Source organism: Pongo abelii, chromosome 9 (assembly GCF_028885655.2).
Source record: "Pongo abelii isolate AG06213 chromosome 9, NHGRI_mPonAbe1-v2.0_pri, whole genome shotgun sequence".
Lineage (NCBI taxonomy): Eukaryota > Metazoa > Chordata > Mammalia > Primates > Hominidae > Pongo > Pongo abelii.
This window is the reverse complement of record NC_071994.2, coordinates 16,660,439-16,683,031: the sequence shown is the minus strand read 5'-3', so window position 1 is coordinate 16,683,031 and position 22,593 is coordinate 16,660,439. Positions and strand designations below refer to the sequence as shown.

At 40.0% G+C, this 22,593-nt stretch overlaps 1 protein-coding gene across 1 annotated transcript; it reads right to left on the bottom strand.

Annotated features, from left to right (window-relative positions):
• Positions 1-2,139: 2,139 nt before the first annotated feature.
• Positions 2,140-22,280, bottom strand: LOC100448068 (glycine N-acyltransferase). The gene is given in 5 exon segments (XM_009235807.3): positions 2,140-2,476; positions 4,659-4,827; positions 6,125-6,251; positions 8,287-8,395; positions 22,204-22,280. Coding segments are annotated over 5 exon segments (819 nt in total).
• Positions 22,281-22,593: the final 313 nt, after the last annotated feature.

Genomic DNA, 22,593 nt, shown 5'->3' with positions numbered 1-22,593 from the left:
GGGGAACATCTTAAAGCATTTAATAAACTAAGTTTATATAAATGAATCTCTACATAATTTATGAGGTCCAAAAAAGGAATTGTAAAAAATTGTGGACTTATCACTACAATAAGAAAATTCTATGAAAGTGAGTTTTTAAAACTGAATTTAAAAGAGTTGACAGTAACCCTGTGTCTTTGTCACCCTGTGGCAGCTTTAACATAGAGGAGAAAGTAAATATTTGTCATTCATAGCAGACTAAGTGAAGATCTGGAGACCTTAAAGAACAGCTAGAAGTCACAGGACAAATAACCTCTAACACAGGGGCCTTTAAATGCTTATTTCCAACACCACTTTCAGATAAGTTTATTTCAAGTCAGGTAACTGGAAAATGCAAATTCAACATTCCTCTTCCCTGCTGCTTATCAAGACGCAATCTCTCTATAACTTGAGGATCCTGAGGTCTAGTTTCTCTCTCTCTTCCTGGTATCATGAGGTCTCTTTTTCTCTCACTGAGTATTATGTGGTCCCTTTTCCCTGCTTCAGTGTCACAAAGCCCTCTTTCCTTGCTGACGTTCTGGTCAGTTCTGGGGTGGTGTATTACACAACTGTTACTTTGATGTGTTAAAGAATTGGGTTGTGATGATAACAAGCCTTAACCTGGTGAGAGTCCTCTCTCTCTCTTTCCTTCCTTCCTTCCTTCCCGCCTTCCCTCCTCCCTCCTCCCCCTCCCCCTTCTTCTCTTTCTTTCTTTCTTTCTTTCTTTCTTTCTTTCTTTCTTTCTTTCTTCTTTCTTTCCTTTTCTTTCCTTCCTTCCTTCCTCTCTCCTCCCCCTCCCCCTCCTTCTCTTTCTTTTTCTTTTTCTTTCTTCTCTTTCCTTTTTCTTCCTTCCTTCCTCCTTCTTTCCTTCTTTCTTCTTCTTCTTTCTTTCCCTCTCTCCTCTCCCTCCTCCTTCCCTCCCTCCTTTCCTTCCTTCCTCTCTTTCTCTTTCTTTCTTTATTGCTTACTTTCTTGCTTTCTCTCTCTCTTTCTTTTTTCTTCTCTTTTCTTCTCTTTCTTCTTTCTTTTCTCTTTTCTTTTCATTTCTTTCTTTTTCTTTCCTTTGAATAGGTGTTACTCCTCCAGCACTGTTGAGACAGTCTTCTTAGACTCAGAGATGACTTCTCCAGAAGCCCCTCCATTTACCAGGTTCCTACACAGCCTTCGCTTGCAGTGCAGAGGATTTGAGTATCTCAAAGCAGTATGCTGCTGCCATGTGGGACTCCAGTCTCCATCCCTACAAAGCCTCCCACAACCCCTCTCCCTGATAATAAATATCCACCTCCCTAGGTTCGCATGCTCTCACTTCCTCCTCTTGCTACATTCACTTCCCTTCATGGGCCATGTAAATTAAACTTCCATAACCAAAGATATCTTTATTATAAGGGGACTGGGAGAGGGAGATTGAAACTTAGCCTTTTGAAGCAATGGTTGTATCTTTCCTGGGGGATGAGTTGCAAGATAATATATTAATAGCAATTAGTCTTTTCTTAGTAATTTTCCCGATTGCTATATATATATACATATATGTATATATATGCATATATGTATACATATATATATTGTGTGTGTGTGTGTATAATATATTTAGATGATTATAATACAAGGCTTAGAAAGTAACCTGGGAAAGGATGATTTTGCAAAAGCCCATTGAGAAGACTGACCACCCTCCAACCAATAAAAAACAAAAGTCATAGAAAGCCAGAGAGAAAACTCATAGAACCTGCCTCCTGGCAAATAGACAAGGGTCAATTAGCTAGGAGTTCCAGGAAAAGCAACATAGAAAAGCATGCAACTGATTAAAAAGCATCACAAGAATTCTGGGAATGTGGGAGCTGCACCAGCCTGGGAGAAGGAGTGCCTGGCCTGCTTCATACTGAGGAAACCAAGGGAAGTCCATGAGCTATTTGAGGGCAAGGACCTAGGCTGTCTTGCTCATGGTTCATCACTGCTTTACATTCATACACTCCATTACACTGTATTCTTTCTCTCTATCCACCGTCACCCCTTCAGCCACATGCACAGCCCATCCAACACTGTTTCATGTTTGAGGCCAGCTTCACAGAGGCACATACTTCCACTGGTTCCAATCACAGTGCAAGGGGATAGCACAGAAGGTGTTCATCCTGGCATGGAATGGTTAGCCTGATCCACGTGGGCATACATGGGGAAGTCAAGTTTTCCCAGAGCCTGAATCTTACAATGGATGACATGAGCAATGAGATCCCAGCCCTGGTACTCAGGCACAGTGGCTGCCATCTGCAGCTCTCCAGTGTGGTCCCTCAGAGTCCAGGACACTGGGTTCCCTTCTGGCCCCAGAAGACAGAAGCTGGGGAAGGTCCGGATACAGCGCTCGATGAATCTCTGGCTTCTCTCATTGCCACCAAACTGCAAGAATTTATTCACCAAGGCAGCATGGGTAATGTCCAGGGATGAGAGTTTAAACATCTCTTAGTTGCTACTGGAAAGAGGGTCAAAGAACCATCCTTCACATCACACATACTGTGAAGTATTGTGTTTGCTTTCCCCTGAATTGTCCTGCAAGGCACATAGGAGCATTTCCAAGGGGGAGTGCTCCACAGCCACACTGCCTGGGTTCCCAGCAGCACCACTTGCGTGACCTCAGGCAGGTTACTTAACTTCTCACTTCCTACCTTTTCTCATCTAATGATGGTTTGATAATCACACCTCCCTTACAGAATTGTTGTGAGGCTCAAATGAGCCAATGGATGTAGGCACTTATGAGGAGCACCTGGCAGATGGTAAGCACTTTGTAGAAATTAGCTATCATTGCTTTATTTGGTTTTGGCCATAACCCACAACATTAGACAGCCCAGGTGTTAGGTTTTATCCTCATTTTACACAGAAAGAAAAAGCTTCAGAAAAAATAAATGAGTGCCCCAAAGCACATGCTAGCAGGCAGAACTTAGAATCATGGAATCTTTGAATGTTTGTGTCAGAGGAACCTTAGCCACCAGGTAGAACAAACAGGAAAGCCAGAGTCAGGGAGGAGCAGCAAGAGGGAGTGCAGATGACACCTGTTAAAGAGGACTGGAGTCTGAAGCCTCCTGCAATGGTGCAAAGGGGCTTGGGAGTCATCCTGAAAAGAGCCAGGAGGTGGAACTGGAAGATTTAGTTGCAAGCTCAAGTTATGCCCTTAGCCAAGCACATGGTGATTGAGCCACTTTATCATCAGTGCCTGTTTTCTGTCACGAAATGGGAGAATGTCCCCTACCTTGTCTATCTCATAGGGTGGACAAGAGGATCTGGATAGATTCTAGATATGGAGGTGCTTGTTTTTGGTTGTAATATGCTTCACCAAGTGAACAAAGCTCTTCCACGCACATGAACACAGAGACCATGAGATTGAGCATCTCCAGATCAAAGGGTCCACAGCATTCACTTGTATTCAGTATCAGACTAAAAATCACTGGGAGGAAATCTAATCTGTTGAAATTCTCTTTATTGGAACCTTTTTGTTCTAGGAAGTGAATGCATCAAACACATATATTAAGCACCTACTGTGTGTCAGGTACTGTCCTGGCTGTTGAGGATCTATCAGTGAACAACAGAGAAAGTCCCTGCTGTTGTGGGGTTTGTGATATTGTGGGAAAAATTCTGACATCAAATAAATACTTAAGTTAAATACATTAGCTAATTTCAAATAATCATAAGAGCTATGGAAGAAAGTAAAACTGGGCCATGTGTGGAGAATAACTGGGAAGTGACTTTAGGTGGGGTGTTTTAGCCAGAAACATCTGGTGAGATAATATTTAGGCCATCCTGAATAATGAAAGAAATCATGTGTGTAAAGATTGGGTGAGGTTGTGGGGAAGATATTTTGGGTAGGGGAAATTGCTAAAGGGCTTGAGCTTGTGGTGATTGAGTAGCATGAGGAAGGCCAGTGTTGTTGGAGAATAAAAGGAGGAGACAAGATGAGTTTTAGAGGTTAGTGGATGCTGGCTCTTACAGGGCTGTGAAGGAGTACAGAATTATTTTGAGGTGAGATGAAAAGTATTGGAATCTTTTAAACAGAAAGGGACGTGGTCTAAATTAAATTTTTGAAAGATTGCTCTGGCTACTTTGCAGAAAATAGATTGTAAAGGGTCCAGTGTAAAGGCTGGGAGAGAAGCTGGGAGTTACAGTGGGTGAACTGGTGGCCCCCCAAATGTATGTCCACCCAGAACCTGTATATGTGGCCTTACTTAGAAAGAAATATGGTTTTGCAAATGTAAGAATCCCAAAGTTAAGGATCTCAACATGAAATCGTCCTGAATTATCTGGTGAGTCTTAAATCCAATGGGAAGAGTGCTTATAACAGACAAAAGAGGAGACATCACAGAGAAGATCACATGAAGATGGAGTTAGAGACTACAGTAATGCAGCCACAAGCTAAGAAATGCCTAGAGGCATCAGAAGCTGGAAGAGGCAAGGAAGGATTCTCCCATACAGGTTTCAGATGAAGCATGGCCCTTGAATTTGGACTTCTAGACTCCAAAAGTAGGAGAGAATACATTTCTATTGTTTTAAGCTCCCCAGTTTGTGGGAATGTATTTGCAGCAGTCCCTGAAAACTAATATAGGAGGTTACTTCAGCAGTGAGAGGTGTGAATAGTACACAGTGGCCTGTATCAAACTTACATGATCTTGAGTTTGTCACGGTCGGGTAATTTTCTTGCATTTAGCAGTGAAGGCATCAATTCCTTTGCTGTCTTAGGAATTACATAGAGAATGCACTGTGTTTGCTTGACCCTGCCCAAACTGATGGCTGCAAGATTTTCTATCACCTTATCCAGGCTGGACTGTGAACCTAGATGGGGAAGTTAAGGAATTGTATGAGATATCATTGTTAATTTTAATGTTTGGGAAAAGCTGCTCAATGAAGTTGGAAGGTCTGTAGGTTTAGAGTCATTACATTTTGTGTTCAGTCATCATACATGTTTTATGTGATAATGGCTACATTATTCCCACATTTTTCCATTTTAAAATTGAAATAATGCCCCAAGTCCTGAATACATCACAGTACAGTTATAACTACCAAAGATGATGAAGTATAAACATAGTAACTAAGATGTATTGAAGAATTGCTATGCACAATTTCTATGTACTCAGTGCAGTAAATTGTTGCTATTAGTCCCAGTTTGTTCCTGCCTCACTATCCTGATTTTCTCTTCTGAACTAACTCTGGCCTTGGTCAAGTAGCTTGCTTTGGCCAATAAAAACAATAGGAAATGTAATTCAATAAAAGACTTGAAAAGTGTGCACTGACGCTTGCCTTTCCTTTCAGATCCTGAAAACTCTGTGCTTCTGCATGTTGTCCAATCCACTTCCATCATTGCAGTGAAGAGCTAGCACAAACAAAGCTGGCACTGACAGCCGGACTTGGGATTATGACTAGTCTATTCCTACCAGCTCATAGCCAACTCTCCGGCTGACTGAGACCACATAGCCAAGCCTAGTTAAAATTGCTGACCGACACAATTGTGAGCTAACAAAAGATTGTTTTAAGTTGTTACTTTGGAATGGTTTGAAAACCTAAATGATAAGACCAGGATAGTGCTAAGTGTTTCCCATTCAAAATCTCATTTAGTCCTTAAAGACTTTGTGTTTTGATTCTATTATAATCAATTTTATAAGGAAGCAGATCCACAGAAAGGTTGTTACTTGCCCTAGATCACACAGCTAATAATAGGCCCAGCAAGGTCACAATCTTAGCTAGTCTGACATCAGAGATGATATTAACCACTAAAATGCTCCTTTGTTAACTTGACTGTGATAAGGGAGAGAGGAGACAAAGAGGAAGCTCTGTTCCTTTCCTTATGCTCTATAATAGAACCTGGGCACACCAGAGAATAAATCATGAGTCCTTGGGTACTAAGACTTGTATTAGTCATGATTTCCTATGTAAACCCGATATACTGCAGTCTTCAGATTCTAATTCTCTATAGAGGTGATGGCAGCTGAGACAAGGAATAGGCAGCAGGCTGTGTCTGGAGCTTCAAGGAGAGGTGTGTGGGGTGCAGGGGTGCTTGTTCAAAATGAAAAGTGACCCTATAGGTGTAGACACAGGAGACCCCAGCAGTCAGCCCCCATCCCAGTTCTCTTAATTTGAATCTGCAAATGTTGTTTCCAGTTTATGACTTCTGGCAAGCCAAGAAATTCTTGACATTTCATGGGGTCCTTGGAATAGATTTTGTAAGTATTGGTGTAGTGATCAAGATCATCTGTCATTTCCTATTTGAGTTAGGAAAAGAAGAATTACCAAAATGTTTGTATTTGGTGATTGCCATTTTGGTTTTTCAGTATTCTATTATATTATGATATTTTAAAATACTAACATTAGCATTTTCTGTTGATGTATTGCCTTTACTTAGAAATTATTTACATTGTGAGGTCAACTCAAAGACTCCCTTATCCAATTAATAATGAAAAATGTCCTGAGTAAAACCATTCCTAAGTCAGCTATTGCTTTAAAATTTTGAATTGAACAAATAAAGATAGTTCATTTAAAATTATTTCTCTATATCTCCACCAAACTCAAGTAGAAAAGTAAAAAGAACAATTGATAAGCAAAATCTTTAGCCAGAAAATAAATCTTGCTCCAGTGAAAAGATTTTTAGAACATATGAGGTATAAACATGTCATTATTAAAATCAATACAGGTAACAGGATTAGAATACTTATCTATAAAAGGTGAAACCAAAGAAAGATAAACTAGATATGCTTTCTTTAAATTTTTTTTGTCATTTTTAGACAAACTGCAATGTCATCAAATAAACAAACAATGTACTCGTTCAAATATACATAGAAAATTTATTAAACCCAAGATGGAATTATTTGAATATGAAGTAGCAGATACGAGAAAACATTTCTTCAACCAGTGTAGAATCAGAAAGCTTTTTTTTTCTCTAATATCTGGAAAGTATTATCAATATTACTTTTCCTATTCAGCAATTTTACTACCTATCAAATTTTATTTTTAAGATAGGATTTTAAAAAGTAGGTCAAATATTATTTCTCATTCAGGTTTCTGTCAATAATTAAAATATCTTCATTTTAAGTTTAATATTTAATTTGGTGGTCTTAAAATAACATTTGTATTCATTTTGCTCCTGATTAAGTTATAAAAATGATAATGTGTTTAATGTTTTTATATTTATAAATGTTTTCCTACTAATGTAGCTTATTTAAAAAATTATTTTTGCATGCTATTTAAAAATATAATTATACACTTATTTTTGAAATATGTTTACTATTTAACTTTACTAATAAAAATATTATTACATAACATGTAAACCACAGTTTCAACCATGTCATTCTACTCTTTAAGTTTCCCTAATTGGCTCTGCTGTTTTTAGACCTCTTGCATTGCAATTGCTATTTTTTCTGCTTGGAAAATAGTACTTTTCCTGGCCTACCCCCCCCCCCCCAAAAATCTTATTTATCTTCAACATCCAGTTTTAGTAAAATTTCCACTAGGAAGCAGCTCTCTGATCCTCTCGCTGCAAGCTCTACCACATATAGTTGTTTTTCCCTGTAACCTGTACTACATATAGTTATTTCTTTACTTCTGCCCTGTTTTACCGACTTTATTAAGGACAGTTGCTTACAATGCAGTGCAGCATCTCAATGGAGAAACAATATCACAGTGAGAAGTTGTGATCTAGGATGAATGTGTTGGTGTGGTTTCAAGACTGGTATATTTTTAGAGATACGATTTTTTCACCCTTAGTCTAATAGTTGAAAATTGAATCAGGTTCTGATTTATTACAATACGGAAGTCTAGCCTAGTAAATGCTCTTCTGATGTCTACAACAAAAGATCAGCCTCTTCTCTGTCCATTAAGATGATCTTAAATTAGCACAACTCTTCATTGGTTGCCTCTAATTCCCATGAACTGAATTCAAGAAATAACAAAGTGTGTTTGGTCTTCAGCAGCAGCAGAATGCTGGTTTTGTCTTGAAAACAAAATAAAACAATGAATGAATATGAAATTATACCACCTATACTTTTAGTCAATTTTCTCCCTGTGTTACTAATGTATTTTGTTTGTGCTTCTGTTCTGGCACATTCACATCAAGCTGCAATTTATCCACAGATTTATCTATACCCTTCTCCAGGCTGTGAGTTTCTCCAGGACAGGGACTTGTTAACCATCATCACTGTGATTAATTCCTGTATCCCTAGGGTTTACCGTATTTCCAGTCAAGAGGTAGGCACACAGCAAAATGAACATAGATGCATATTTATTCCAAACTTCACATCTTACCTGCTCCTGAGGGCGGACAACCACTGTATTAAAATCAGGCCACTTGTCCACCAGAGTCTTTAGATTAAATGGGTTTCCCTGGTTTATGTAGAAGATGGTTTCATAAACCATTTCAACAAAGTGGGAAAGTCAGCACATTACAAAGGGAGTGTAAAATGCCTAGTGTTTGACTAGGACAAGGCTTATTTCTATGAAATAATAGCATTTTAATGATTGGATGATACCTAATATGCATATCTGCCAGCCAGTTTTTAAGTTCTACTTTTTTTACTCCAATAAAAATATCTTTTAAAAATATTCACATAGTAAACTACTCGGACCAGTACAATTTATGAATAAAAATTATGAACTCTCCCATTTTAGAATTTAATAAAATATTTTACCAGGTTTTCTTCTATTCATGTACACAGGTTTTACAAAAATAAAAATTTAAGGTACTTTTTAAAATTCATTGCACATTTCTGTAATTTCCCATCGAAGCATTTTTATGATGGTTGCTTTAAAATCCTTGTCAGATAATTCTAAAATCTGTGTCCTCTAGCTTTTTTATCTGTTGAATGTCGATTCTCACTCAAGTTAAGATGCTTCTGCTTCTTAAATGACAAATTATTTTTTAAATGAATCCTAGAGTATTGGATATTATGTGTTATGAGACTTTGGATCTTATGTAAATTTTGTTTTCTCTGGGAGGGATGCTGCCTCAGTGCTGCAAACTAGGGATGAAAGTTCATATTCCCCACTCAGCTTCCATTGACACCCAAGGGGGACTGGGGATCTCTGTGGAGGTGTTTAGTCTCCCCTTAGGCCTCGGGTGAAATCTTGGCTCAGAGAGCCTGGGTACCTTGTTACTGCTCCTCGCATAGCCTCTACTGATGCCATTATGGGTATGTGTGGTTTCTTCACTGCTGGGTGGTAATGAAAAGTCCTGCGTCCTCACTTGGCCTTTGCTGGTGGGGATAGAGCTGCAGTTTTTCTGTGGTGTTTGGCTGGAGTAGGCCGATAATTATCTCAAGTTTTCTGTCTTACTGTTTTTTAAAAATCTGGGTTCTTGCCACATGACCAGGAAGAGATAGGCACACAGACACTTTGCAAGGTGAGGGGGAATGAAATTTATTGGGCAAAAAGGAAAAAAAAAAAAACTCTTAGCAAAGCTAGAGGAGTTTCTGTTAACAGGCCCCCATCTCACAGATTGAATCCCAGGTCCCCACCCAGGAACAGGAGAGGCCAGGCTTCTCCCCCATGCAATGCAAATGGCAGGAACGTCCTGAGGCTCCACCCCATCTTCCCAGTAAGCAGGTGGGCATTATTCAGAAAGATATTCAGGGAAAGGATGGGCTTCATCTGGGACCGGCAGTCTGCTTTTTCAGCCTTCAGGCTGTTTTAGGCTTGAAGGTGGGGTTTTGCCTGGGGACCCTTGACTGCCTCCCTGTCTCTGTCTTTACTAGGTTTCCTGCTTTCCTGGTCCTATGGCTAAAGAGGGTTGGTTTTGCCTGGGGGTTCTTTGTCTGTGATGGTTGGTTTATCTGGTTTCCCAGCTCTTCTAGCACCAAGTGTGAGATATTTGAAGCAAAAAAAAAAACCCAGGGAACTCACTGCTGTGTTGTTTCTAACTGGCCTACGGTCTTCTTTCCACATTTCAGTCTTCTTACATTTGTTACATACATAGTATCTAGGAGAAATGGGTAAAAGTGCCCCATAATTTATTTTTCTATATTTTCTTGATGGATACTTGGTGTTTCCAACTTTTCAATGTAACAAGTAACACTTGAAAGAATATCTCTCTCTTTTTTTCCTTTTTTTTGAGACAGAGTCTCGCTCTGTTGCCAGGCTGGAGTGCAGTGGTGTGATCTCGGCTCACTGCAACCTCTGCCTCCCTGGGTCAAGCAATACTCCTGCCTCAGCCTCCCGAGTAGCTGGGACTACAGGCGGGCGCTACCACACCCAGCTAATTTTTGTATATTTAGTAGAAATGGGGTTTCACCATGTTTGCCAGGAAGGTCTCGATTTCCTGACCTCATGATCTGCCCGACTCGGCCTCTCCAAATGACGGGATTACAGGTGTAAGCCACCATGCCGGGCCTTATTTTATTTTATTTTTTTGAGACAGTCTCACTCTGTAGCATAAGCTGGAGTGCAGTGGCACTATCTCAGCTCACTGCGACCTCTGCCTCCTGGGTTCAAGCAATTCTCCTGTCTCAGCCTCCAGAGTAGCTGAGATTACAGGCACGCACCATGGTGCCTGAATAATTTATGTATTTTAGTAGTGACAGAGTTTCACCGTGTTGGCCACGCTGGTCTCGAACTCCTCACCTCAGTTGATCCACCCGCCTCAGCCTCCCAAAATGCTGGGATTACAGTGTGAGCCACCATGACCGGCTTAGAATACCTCTTTAAATAAATTTTTAATAAAATATTTGCATATGTGCCTGGTGTTTACTCAGGTATAGTTTTAAGAAGGGAGATTTCTGGGTCAAAATTTGTCTACATGTTTAAGGATTTTTTACGTGTATTTTAAAATGAACACTGGGAAAGTTACACAGTCTCCCACCAATACATGGAGGCCATAGTAATTCAATAGAAACAGAGACAGTTCTCTCTTTAAAATGAAAATAAAGCCACTTGATCTACATATAAAAGGACTCAAAGGATTATAAAACATGCTGCTATAAAGACATATGCACATGTATGGTTATTGTGGCACTATTCACAATAGCAAAGTCTTGGAACCAACCCAAATGTCCAACAATGATAGACTGGATTAAGAAAATGTGGCACGGGGGAGGAGCCAAGATGGCCGAATAGGAACAGCTCCAGTCTACAGCTCCCAGCACGAGCGACACAGAAGATGGGTGATTTCTGCAATTCCATCTGAGGTACCGTGTTCATCTCACTAGGGAGTGCCAGACAGTGGGCGCAGGTCAGTGGGTGAGTGCACCGTGTGCCAGCCAAAGCAGGGGCGAGGCATTGCCTCACTCGGGAAGCTCAAGGGGTCAGGGAGTTCCCTTTCCAGGGGTGCCACTCCCACCCGAATACTGTCCTTTTCCGACGGGCTTAGGAAACGGTGCCCCAGAAGGGTATAGCCCGCACCTGGCTCAGAGGGTCCTACGCCCACGGAGTCTCGCTGACCACTAGCACAGCAGTCTGAGATCAAACAGCAAGTCAGCAGCGGGGCTGGGGGAGGGGCGCCCACCATTGCCCAGGCTCCCTTAGGTAAACAAAGCAGCCTGGAAGCTTGAACTGGGTGGAGCCCACCACAGCTCAAGGAGGCCTGCCTGCCTCTGTAGGCTCCACCTCTGGGGGCAGGGCACAGACAAACAAAAAGAGAGCAGTAACCTCTGCAGACTTAAATGTCCCTGTCTGACAGCTTTGAGGAGAGCAGTGGTTCTCCCAGCACGCAGCTGGAGATCTGAGAATGGGCTGACTGCCTCCTCAAGTGGGTCCCTGACCCCTGACCCCCGAGCAGCCTAACTGGGAGGCACCCCCCAGCAGGGGCAGACTGACACCTCACACGGCCGGCCAGGTACTCCAACAGACCCGCAGCTGAGGGTCCTGTCTGTTAGAAGGAAAACTAACAGAAAGGACATCCACACCAAAAACCCATCTGTACATCACCATCATCAAAGACCAAAAGTAGATAAAACCACAAAGATGGGGAAAAAACAGAGCAGAAAAACTGGAAACTCTAAAAAGCAGAGCACCTCTCCTCCTCCAAAGGAACGCAGTTCCTCACCAGCAACAGAACAAAGCTGGACGGAGAATGACTTTGACGAGCTGAGAGAAGAAGGCTTCAGACGATCAAATTACTCTGAGCTATGGGAGGATATTCAAACCAAAGGCAAAGAAGTTGAAAACTTTGAAAAAAATTTAGAAGAATGTATAACTAGAATAACCAATACAGTGAAGTGCTTAAAGGAGCTGATGGAGCTGAAAACCAAGGCTCAAGAATTACGTGAAGAATGCAGAAGCCTCAGGAGCTGATACAATCAAATGGAAGAAAAGGTATCAGCCCTGGAAGATGAAATGAATGAAATGAAGCAAGAAGGGAAGTTTAGAGAAAAAAGAATAAAAAGAAACGAGCAAAGCCTCCAAGAAATATGGGACTATGTGAAAAGACCAAATCTACATCTGATTGGTGTACCTGAAAGTGACAGGGAGAATGGAAACAAGTTGGAAAACACTCTGCAGGATATTATCCAGGAGAACTTCCCCAATCTAGCAAGGCAGGCCAACATTCAGATTCAGGAAATACAGAGAATGCCACAAAGATACTCATCGAGAAGAGCAACTCCAAGACACATAATTGTCAGATTCACCAAAGTTGAAATGAAGGAAAAAATGTTAAGGGCAGCCAGAGAGAAAGGTCAGGTTACCATCAAAGGGAAGCCCATCAGACTAACAGTGGATCTCTCGGCAGTAACCCTACAAGCCAGAACAGAGTGGGGCCAATATTCAACGTTCTTAAAGAAAAGAATTTTCAACCCAGAATTTCATATCCTGCCATACTAAGCTTCATAAGTGAAGGAGAAATAAAATCCTTTACAGACAAGCAAATGCTGAGAGACTTTGTCACCACCAGGCCTGCCCTAAAAGAGCTCCTGAAGGAAGTGCTAAACATGGAAAGGCACAACCGGTACCAGCCACTGCAAAATCATACCGAAATGTAAAGACCATCGAGACTAGGAAGAGACTGCATCAACTAATGAGCAAAATAACCAGCTAACATCATAATGACAGGATCAGATTCACACATAACAATATTAACTTTAAATGTAAATGGACTAAATGCTCCAATTAAAAGACACAGACTGGCAAATTGGATAAAGACTCAAGACCCATCAGTGTGCTGTATTCAGGAAACCAATCTCACGTGCAGAGACACACATAGGCTCAGAATAAAAGGATGGAGGAAGATCTACCAAGCAAATGGAAAACAAAAAAAGGCAGAGGTTGCAATCCTAGTGTCTGATAAAACAGACTTTAAACCAACAAAGATCAAAAGAGACAAAGAAGGCCATTACATAATGGTAAAGGGATTAATTCAACAAGAAGAGCTAACTATCCTAAATATATATGCAACCAATACAGGAGCACCCAGATTCATAAAGCAAGTCCTGAGTGACCTACAAAGAGACTTAGACTCCCACACATTAATAATGGGAGACTTTAACACCCCACTGTCAACATTAGACAGATCAACGAGACAGAAAGTCAACAAGGATACCCAGGAATTGAACTCAGCTCTGCACCAAGCGGACCTAATAGACATCTACAGAACTCTCCACCCCAAATCAACAGAATGTACATTTTCTTCAGCACCACACCACACCTATTCCAAAATTGACCATATACTTGGAAATAAAGCTCTCCTCAATAAATGTAAAAGAACAGAAATTATAACAAACTATCTCTCAGATCACAGTGCAATCAAGCTAGAACTCAGGATTAAGAATCTCACTCAAAACCACTCAACCACGTGGAAACTGAACAACCTGCTCCTGAATGACTACTGGGTACATAACGAAATGAAGGCAGAAATAAAGATGTTCTTTGAAACCAACGAGAACCAAGACACAACATACCAGAATCTCTGGGATGCATTCAAAGCCGTGTGTAGAGGGAAATTTATAGCACTAAATGCCCACAAGAGAAAGCAGGAAAGAACCAAAATTGACACCCTAACATCACAATTAAAAGAACTAGAAAAGCAAGAGCAAACACATTCAAAAGCTAGCAGAAGGCAAGAAATAACTAAAATCAGAGCAGAACTGAAGGAAATAGAGACACAAAAAACCCTTCAAAAAATCAATGAAACCAGGAGCTGGCTTTTTGAAAGATTCAACAAAATTGATAGACCACTAGCAAGATTAATAAAGAAAAAAAGAGAGAAGAATCAAATAGATGCAATAAAAAATGATAAAGGGGATATCACCACTGATCCCACAGAAATACAAACTACCATCAGAGAATATTACAAACACCTCTATGCAAATAAACTAGAAAATCTAGAAGAAACGGATAAATTCCTCAACACATACACCCTCCCAAGACTAAACCAGGAAGAAGTTGAATCTCTGAATAGACCAATAACAGGAGCTGAAATTGTGGCAATAATCAATAGCTTACCAACCATAAAAAGTCCAGGACCTGATGGGTTCACAGCCGAATTCTACCAGAGGTACAAGGAGGAACCGGTACCATTCCTTCTGAAACTATTCCAATTAATAGAAAAAGAGGGAATCCTCCCTAACTCATTTTATGAGGCCAGCATCATCCTGATACCAAAGCCGGGCAGAGACACAACAAAAAAAGAGAATTTTAGACCAATATCCTTGATGAACATTGATGCAAAAATCCTCAATAAAATACTGGCAAACCAAATCTAGCAGCACATCAAAAAGCTTATCCACCATGATCAAGTGGGCTTCATCCCTGGGATGCAAGGCTGGTTCAATATATGCAAATCAATAAATGTAATCCAGCATATAAACAGAACCAAAGACAAAAACCACATGATTATCTCAATAGATGCAGAAAAGTCCTTTGACAAAATTCAACAACACTTCATGCTAAAAACTCTCAATAAATTAGGTATTGATGGGACATATCTCAAAATAATAAGAGCTATCTATGACAAACCCACAGCCAATATCATACTGAATGGGCAAAAATTGGAAGCATTCCCTTTGAAAACTGGCACAAGACAGGGATGCCCTCTCTCACCACTTCTATTCAACATAGTGTTGGAAGTTCTGGCCAGGGCAATTAGGCAAGAGAAGGAAATCAAGGGTATTCAATTAGGAAAAGAGGAAGTCAAATTGTCCCTGTTTGCAGATGAGATGATAGTATATCTAGAAAACCCCATCGTCTCAGCCCAAAATCTCCTTAAGCTGATAAGCAACTTAGCAAAGTGTCAGGATACAAAATCAATGTACAAAAATCACAAGCATTCTTATACATCAATAACAGACAAACAGATAGCCAAATCATGAGTGAACTCCCATTCACAACTGCTTCAAAGAGAATAAAATACCTAGGAATCCAACTTACAAGGGATGTGAAGGACCTCTTCAAGGAGAACTACAAACCACTGCTCAAGGAAATAAAAGAGGATACAAACAAATGGAAGAACATTCCATGCTCATGGGTAGGAAGAATCAATATCATGAAAATCGCCATTTTTCCCAAGGTAATTTACAGATTCAATGCCATCCCCATCAAGTTACCAATGACTTTCTTCACAGAATTGGAAAAAACTACTTTAAAGTTCATATGGAACCAAAAAAGAGCCCGCATCGCCAAGTCAATCCTAAGCCAAAAGAACAAAGCTGGAGGCATCACACTACCTGACTTCAAACTATACTACAAGGCTACAGTAAGCAAAACAGCATGTTACTGGTACCAAAACAGAGATATAGATCAATGGAACAGAACAGAGCCGTCAGAAATAATGCCACATATCTACAACTATCTGATCTTTGACAAACCTGAGAAAAACAAGAAATGGGGAAAGGATTCCCTATTTAATAAATGGTGCTGGGAAAACTGGCTAGCCATATGTAGAAAGCTGAGACTGGATCCCTTCCTTACAACTTATACAAAAATCAATTCAAGATGGATTAAAGACTTAAATGTTAGACCTAAAAGCATAAAAATCCTAGAAGAAAACCTAGGCATTACCATTCAGGACATAGGCATGGGCAAGGACTTCATGTCTAAAACACCAAAAGCAATGGCAACAAAAGCCAAAATTGACAAATGGGATGTAATGAAACTAAAGAGCTTCTGCACAGCAAAGGAAACTACCATCAGAGTGAACAGGCAACCTACAAAATGGGAGAACATTTTCGCAACCTACTCATCTGACAAAGGGCTAATATCCAGAATCTACAATGAACTCAAACAAATTTACAAGAAAAAAACAAACAACCCCATCAAAAAGTGGGCAAAGGACATGAACAGACACTTCTCAAAAGAAGACATTTATGCAGCCAAAAAACTCATGAAAAAATGCTCACCATCACTGGCCATCAGAGAAATGCAAATCAAAACCACAATGAGATACCATCTCACACCAGTTAGAATGGCAATCATTAAAAAGTCAGGAAACAACAGGTGCTGGAGAGGATGTGGAGAAATAGGAACACTTTTACACTGTTGGTGGGACTGGAAACTAGTTCATCCCTTGTGGAAGTCAGTGTGGTGATTCCTCAGGGATCTTGAACTAGAAATTCCATTTGACTGAGCCATCCCATTACTGGGTATATACCCAAAGGACTATAAATCGTGCTGCTATAAAGACACATGCACACGTATGTTTATTGCGGCATTATTCACAATAGCAAAGACTTGGAACCAACCCAAATGTCCAACAATGATAGACTGGATTAAGAAAATGTGGCACATATATGCCATGGAATACTATGCAGCCATAAAAAATGATGAGTTCATGTCCTTTGTAGGGACATGGATGAAATTGGAAATCATCATTCTCTGTAAACTATCGTAAGAACAAAAAACCAAACACCGCATATTCTCACTCATAGGTGGGAATTGAACAATGAGAACACATGGACACAGGAAGGGGAACATCACACTTCGGGGACTGTTGTGGGGTGGGAGGAGGGGTGAGGGATAGCACTGGGAGATATACCTAATGCTAGATGACGAGTTAGTGGGTGCAGTGCACCAGCATGGCACATATATACATATGTAACTTACCTGCACGTTGCGCACATGTACCATCGAGCCTAAAGTATAATAATAATAATAATAATAATAATAATAATAATAAAAAGAAAAAAAAAACAGTGCTTCCTCCCTACAATGTCTCATTGTAAAATGCAGGATGTGAAAAATGGATAAAGCAGTCTGAAGTCTAGAGCAAAAGCTTTATCTGAAATAACTCAATTTGTTAAAATTGACTAGCAGCAAAATTAATAGCTTATATATTAAATCCTTATATTATACAATGTCTGACCCATATTGATCTGAAAAAAGTAGAACTGTTACTTCATATACCATCCCTATAGTTTTTGTAATGTGGAAGAATTGTTTTAAAAAAAATAAAAAATAAAAGCAGTTTAAGACAATTATTTTCATTTCCACTGACCTCAAACCAAGCTAAAATAGCAAAATACCAGTATTGATTAGACTAACACTTTATTTTTATTTTATTTTACTTTTTGAGATGAGATCTCATTATGTTGCCCAGGCTTGTCTCAAATTCCTGGGCTCAAGAGATTCTCCGGCCTCAGCCTCCTGAGTAGCTGAGATTACAGGCATGCACCACTATGCCCGGCTGCTAACACTTTTGTTTGCCCAGAAATGCCAATCTTCTCTTTATATGTGACTTAATAACATTCAGGCAATATTCTAAATACCTAGATTTCATTTGTCATATCTTTTTTAAAAAAGAAATTTTGTTAGGACTGTAGCAAATCCAGAGAAATAATTAAAATGAATACATCTACCCAAAGGAATTAAAATACATCTAACATGTTCATTCAAAGCACCAGTCTTATCTATAATAGTTTTAAAAAATTACACCATTATCCTATATCCCAAGGAAAACAGGGAGACATAATATAATTAATAGAATTAAACGAGGAACATTTTTCAGTGAAGAGAGTCATAGAGAAACAGGAAGAGAAAAAGTTCGTGTTGGGTTTTTACAGCTACAGAAAGGCTGCCTATTGGTAATGCCAACTAAACTTTAAATGTTACTCTAAGACTATTTCCTTCAATTTGAGACTGTTAATCATCCCTGAAGCACTTTATAATGCAGGAACACAATATTTAACACATAAAATGCAAAATGGGATTGGGTTAAACCATAGCATTTCCAGAACACAGTTAATGGCTGCTAAATCTAACAGATTTGATTTGAATTCAGCATGAAGATGACTCAACAGTCCCTAAATTTAAAATTGTTTAGTGTGTGCATTGGAAGAGCTTTACTTTATTCACTTCATCTTTTAAATGTTCTCCACGTTTTCATTTCTATAGAGCAGTAAGCAGAGTAGAATCCTACATATTTCATTAAGAAAATTAAGATGCCATGTTTGTTTTCCCTGATTTATATGAGGTAGATATAAAATGGAAAAATAAACTTTACAACAAAATTAAAAAAAAAAGAAAATGTGGCACATATACACCATGGAATACTATGCAGCCATAAAAAATGATGAGTTCATGTCCTTTGTAGGGACATGGATGAAGCTGGAAACCGTCATTCTCAGCAAACTATCACAAGGACAAAAAACCAAACACTGCATGTTCTCACTTATAGGTGGGAATTGAACAATGAGAACACATGGACACAGGGAGGGGAACGTCACACACCGGGGACTGTCATGGGGTGGGTGGAGTGGGGAGGGATAGCATTAGGAGATATACCTAATGTAAATGATGAGTTAATGGGTGCAGCACACCAACATGGCACATGTATACATATGTAACAAACCTGCACGTTGTGCACATGTACCCTAAAACTTAAAGTACAATTAAAAAAAAAAAGGAAGAAAGCTCACCTTTGTCTTCTCCAGAGTGAAAGGAAGGCACACCAATGGTTGGGATTGAAGGATGTGAATATATTCAGGGCACGCAAACATTGTGTGAAGTCTTACTTATTTCTCAGTGCAAAATAAGTGGAACCAATGTGCCCATGATTTTCCTGGCTAATAATAGCTAACACTCACAGAAGTTTTCTGTGTGCCAAGCACAGGTCTACCTGCTCAATATACAGTCCTTTCATCCTGACAAGTACCCCAAGAGGTAGGAGCTCTCATTATCCCCATTTTGTATGAAAAACCGAAGCACATACAGGTTGAGTGATGTGCCTGAGAGCAAACATCAGTCAAGGAGACAGGCATCAGACCAATAAAACGTCACTAACATCAACCTGACTCCTGTGGTGGGACTAGGATGCAGGTTCTGAACAAATATAAATCATAAAAACATAAATGTATATTTGTTGACCAAAGTGAAGGGCATTGTACCAAGTGGGTGAGCATAATGGTTAGTATGTGGCTTAAAGTGGTAAGAAGAAAATCTCGGCTCTGCTACTTACTGTGTGAACTCAGTTAAATTGCTGCCTTTGTGCTTCAGTTTCTTCATCTACGAAATAAGCTTAGCTTTGAACCTACCTCCAAATGTTGGTGTGAGAATTATGTGAGATATTTTATGTAATAAACTTGGCTTCTGATACACAGCAAGTGCTCAAGAAATGTTACATGTTCATTTTATTGCAGTTATTTTACTTAATACTGATGACAGCTGTCCAAGGTATCAAAAGCTACCTGAACTTTCAGGAACTCAACACCTAGAGCCAGCTCACATCATCAGATGTGAGCAGAGACCAGCCTGGGCAACAATGCGAAACCCCGTCTCTACCAAAAATACACAAAACTAGCTGGGTGTGGTGGTGCGCACTACTCAGGAGGTCCCAGCTACTCTGGAGACTGAAGTGGGAGGATCACATGAGCCTGGGAGGCAGAGGTTGCCATGAGCCAAGATCACACCACTGCACTCCAACCTGGGTGACAGAGTGAGATCCTGTCTCAAAAAAAAAAAAAAAAACTGTTCTGCTCTAAGAATCTACTTTTTAACTTTTTATCACTTTAATTTTGAGATAATTGTAGATTCATAGGCAGTTGTAAGAAATAGTAAATGGCAGGCTGGGTTCGTTGGCTTACACCTGTAACCCTAGCACTTTGGAAGGCAGGAGGATCGCTTGAGCCCAAGAGTTCAAGAACAGACTGGGCAACATTATGAGACCCCATATCTACAAAAAATCAAAAAGTCAACCAGGTGTGGAGGCGCATACCTGTGGTCCCAGCCACGTGGGGGGCTGAGGCAGGAAGATCACTTAACCTCAGGAGGTCGAGGCCGCAGTGAGCTGTGATCATACCACTGCACTCCAGCCTGTGTGACAGAGTGAGACTCTGTCTCAAAAAAACAAAAGCAGAAATAATATAGATCGGGTGGTTGATGCCTGTAATCCTAGCACTTTGGGATGCCGAGCCAGGTGGATCATCTGACGTCAGGAGTCCGAGATCAGCTTGCCCAACATGGGGAAACCCCATCTCTACTGAAAATACAAAAAATTAGCCAGCTGTGGTGGCAGGCGCCTGTAATCCCAGCTACTTGGGAGGCTGAGGCAGGAGAATCACTTGGACCCGGGAGGCAGAGGCTGCAGTGTGCTGAGATCATGCCACTGCACTCCAGCCTGGGTGACAGAGGGAGACCCCATCTCAAAAAAAAAAGGAAATAATACACAGAAATCTTATATGTCCTCTCTACCATTTTTTCACACAGTAACATCTTGCAAAAACCATACTACAGTATTACAACCAGGATATTGACGTTGGTACAATCAAGATCCAGAACATTTTTGCAACCATAAGGATGCCTCATGTTGCCTTTTTATAGTTACACCCACTATCTTCCTACTCCCTACCCTGTTTTTAACCACTGGCAACCATTAATCTATCCTTTCCCATAACTTTGCCACTTAAAGAATTTTATATAAATGGAATTAAACAGCGTGCAGCCTTTTGGGATTGGCTTTTTTCCCCTCAACATAATTCTCTGGAGATTCATCCAGGTAGGTTGTTGCAGGTATCAGTAGCCCATTCCTTTTTATCACTTAGTAGTATTCCACAGTGTGGATGCACCACAGTTCATTCAGTCATTCATCTACTGAAGAATATTGGGTTGTTTCCAGTTTTGGGCTATTTGTATTAGCTGTTATAAACATTTGTGTACATATTTTTGTGTGAACATAAATTTGTATTTCTCTGGGGCAAATACTCCAGAGTGCAATTTCTGGATGTATGATAGTCGCATGTTTAGTTTTTAAAGAAACTTGCAAATTGTTTTTCCAGGTGGCTGTACCATTTCACATTCCCATGAGCAATGTATGGGAGATCCAGTTTCTCTATACTCTTGCTAGAATTTGGTTTTGAAGTTCCGTGTGGCTCAAAACATGTAGGGGGGCTAAGGAAAGTTGAAATAGGCTATGTGAATTATATTCCTGGTCTCAGTGGTAACTAGGTGAGCAAGTTATTCAAGTTCTCTCTGCCTTAGATTCATCATCTGTAACATAGGGAGAATAGACATACTCTCCATAGGGGTGTTTTTAGGTTCATGTGCATTCATAAATAAAGCCCAGTGGCTAGTGTAGGGTAAGGCCACAAGTGTTTTCTATTGCTACCACTGCTTCTGTACTGCCGTTGTTCCTGGCCCTGAGGTCCCAGTTGGTGCTGGTGCTGGAATAATCTGTGTAAATTCAGCTTCTATTTTTAGGTATAGAAAGGAGGTTTTAAAAATTAGTTACTACTTTCAGTCATTGCCTGAATATTAAAAATTAAAAAAAAGTAGAAAACATGCCTAAATCAAACCCTTTTGCTGGATTGCAAATATTGTTGCAATAAAATGATAACAGTGCATAACCGTTTCTACATCTTCTTCATGGATAATATACAATATTTTGGGTTTTGATGAACTAGAATTTGACCTATTACATATGCCAAGAAGACATATGGTGGTTGACCTCTCATCAGGAACAAATGTTTAAATATTAATATGCACCAGTATCAACCTTTTAAGAACAACTCATGGGAAATTTTCAGTATTATTGTAAAATATTTTTTAAAAGTAAACACTGAAATGTTTTTGAGTCAGGAAAGATCAATAATTTGCCACTAGATATTGTGCAAGTCACATTACTAAGACCTGTTTCCTATTCTGGAACATGAGTATAATGTACCTCCCTTACGAAGAGGTGATGTGAACTAAATGAGATGAAACATGAGTTCCTGTCACAGAGTAGATGCTCAGTAAAAGTTCATTCTTTTCCCTATCTGGCTCACAGAAAGGTGCAGCCGTTTGCTTCCCTGAGAATGTTCCATTCTCACCTTTAAGGGCTCAGGGAGGCCCTTCCTCAAGGATTTCTGTAGCATTTGCAGCATCTGTAGACCTTGCAGGTGGAACATCTTGGTAGGCACCTTAGTCTAGAGGGAGAAACAAGAAATAGCCAATAATGAGAAGATGTTTGTCTTAGATTGTTTGGATCACTATGACAAAATGCCATAAAATGAGCAGCTTATGAAGCACAGAAATTAATTTGTCACAGTTCTGGAGCATGGGAAGTCCAAGATCAAGGCACCAGCAGATTCAGTATCTGTTAAGGGCTTTCTCATGTGTAGATGGTGTGCCTTCTAGCTGTGTCCTCACATGGCGAAAGGGATGAACTAGTTCTCTGGGATTTCTTTTATAAGGACACTAATCCCATTCAGGAGGGCTCTA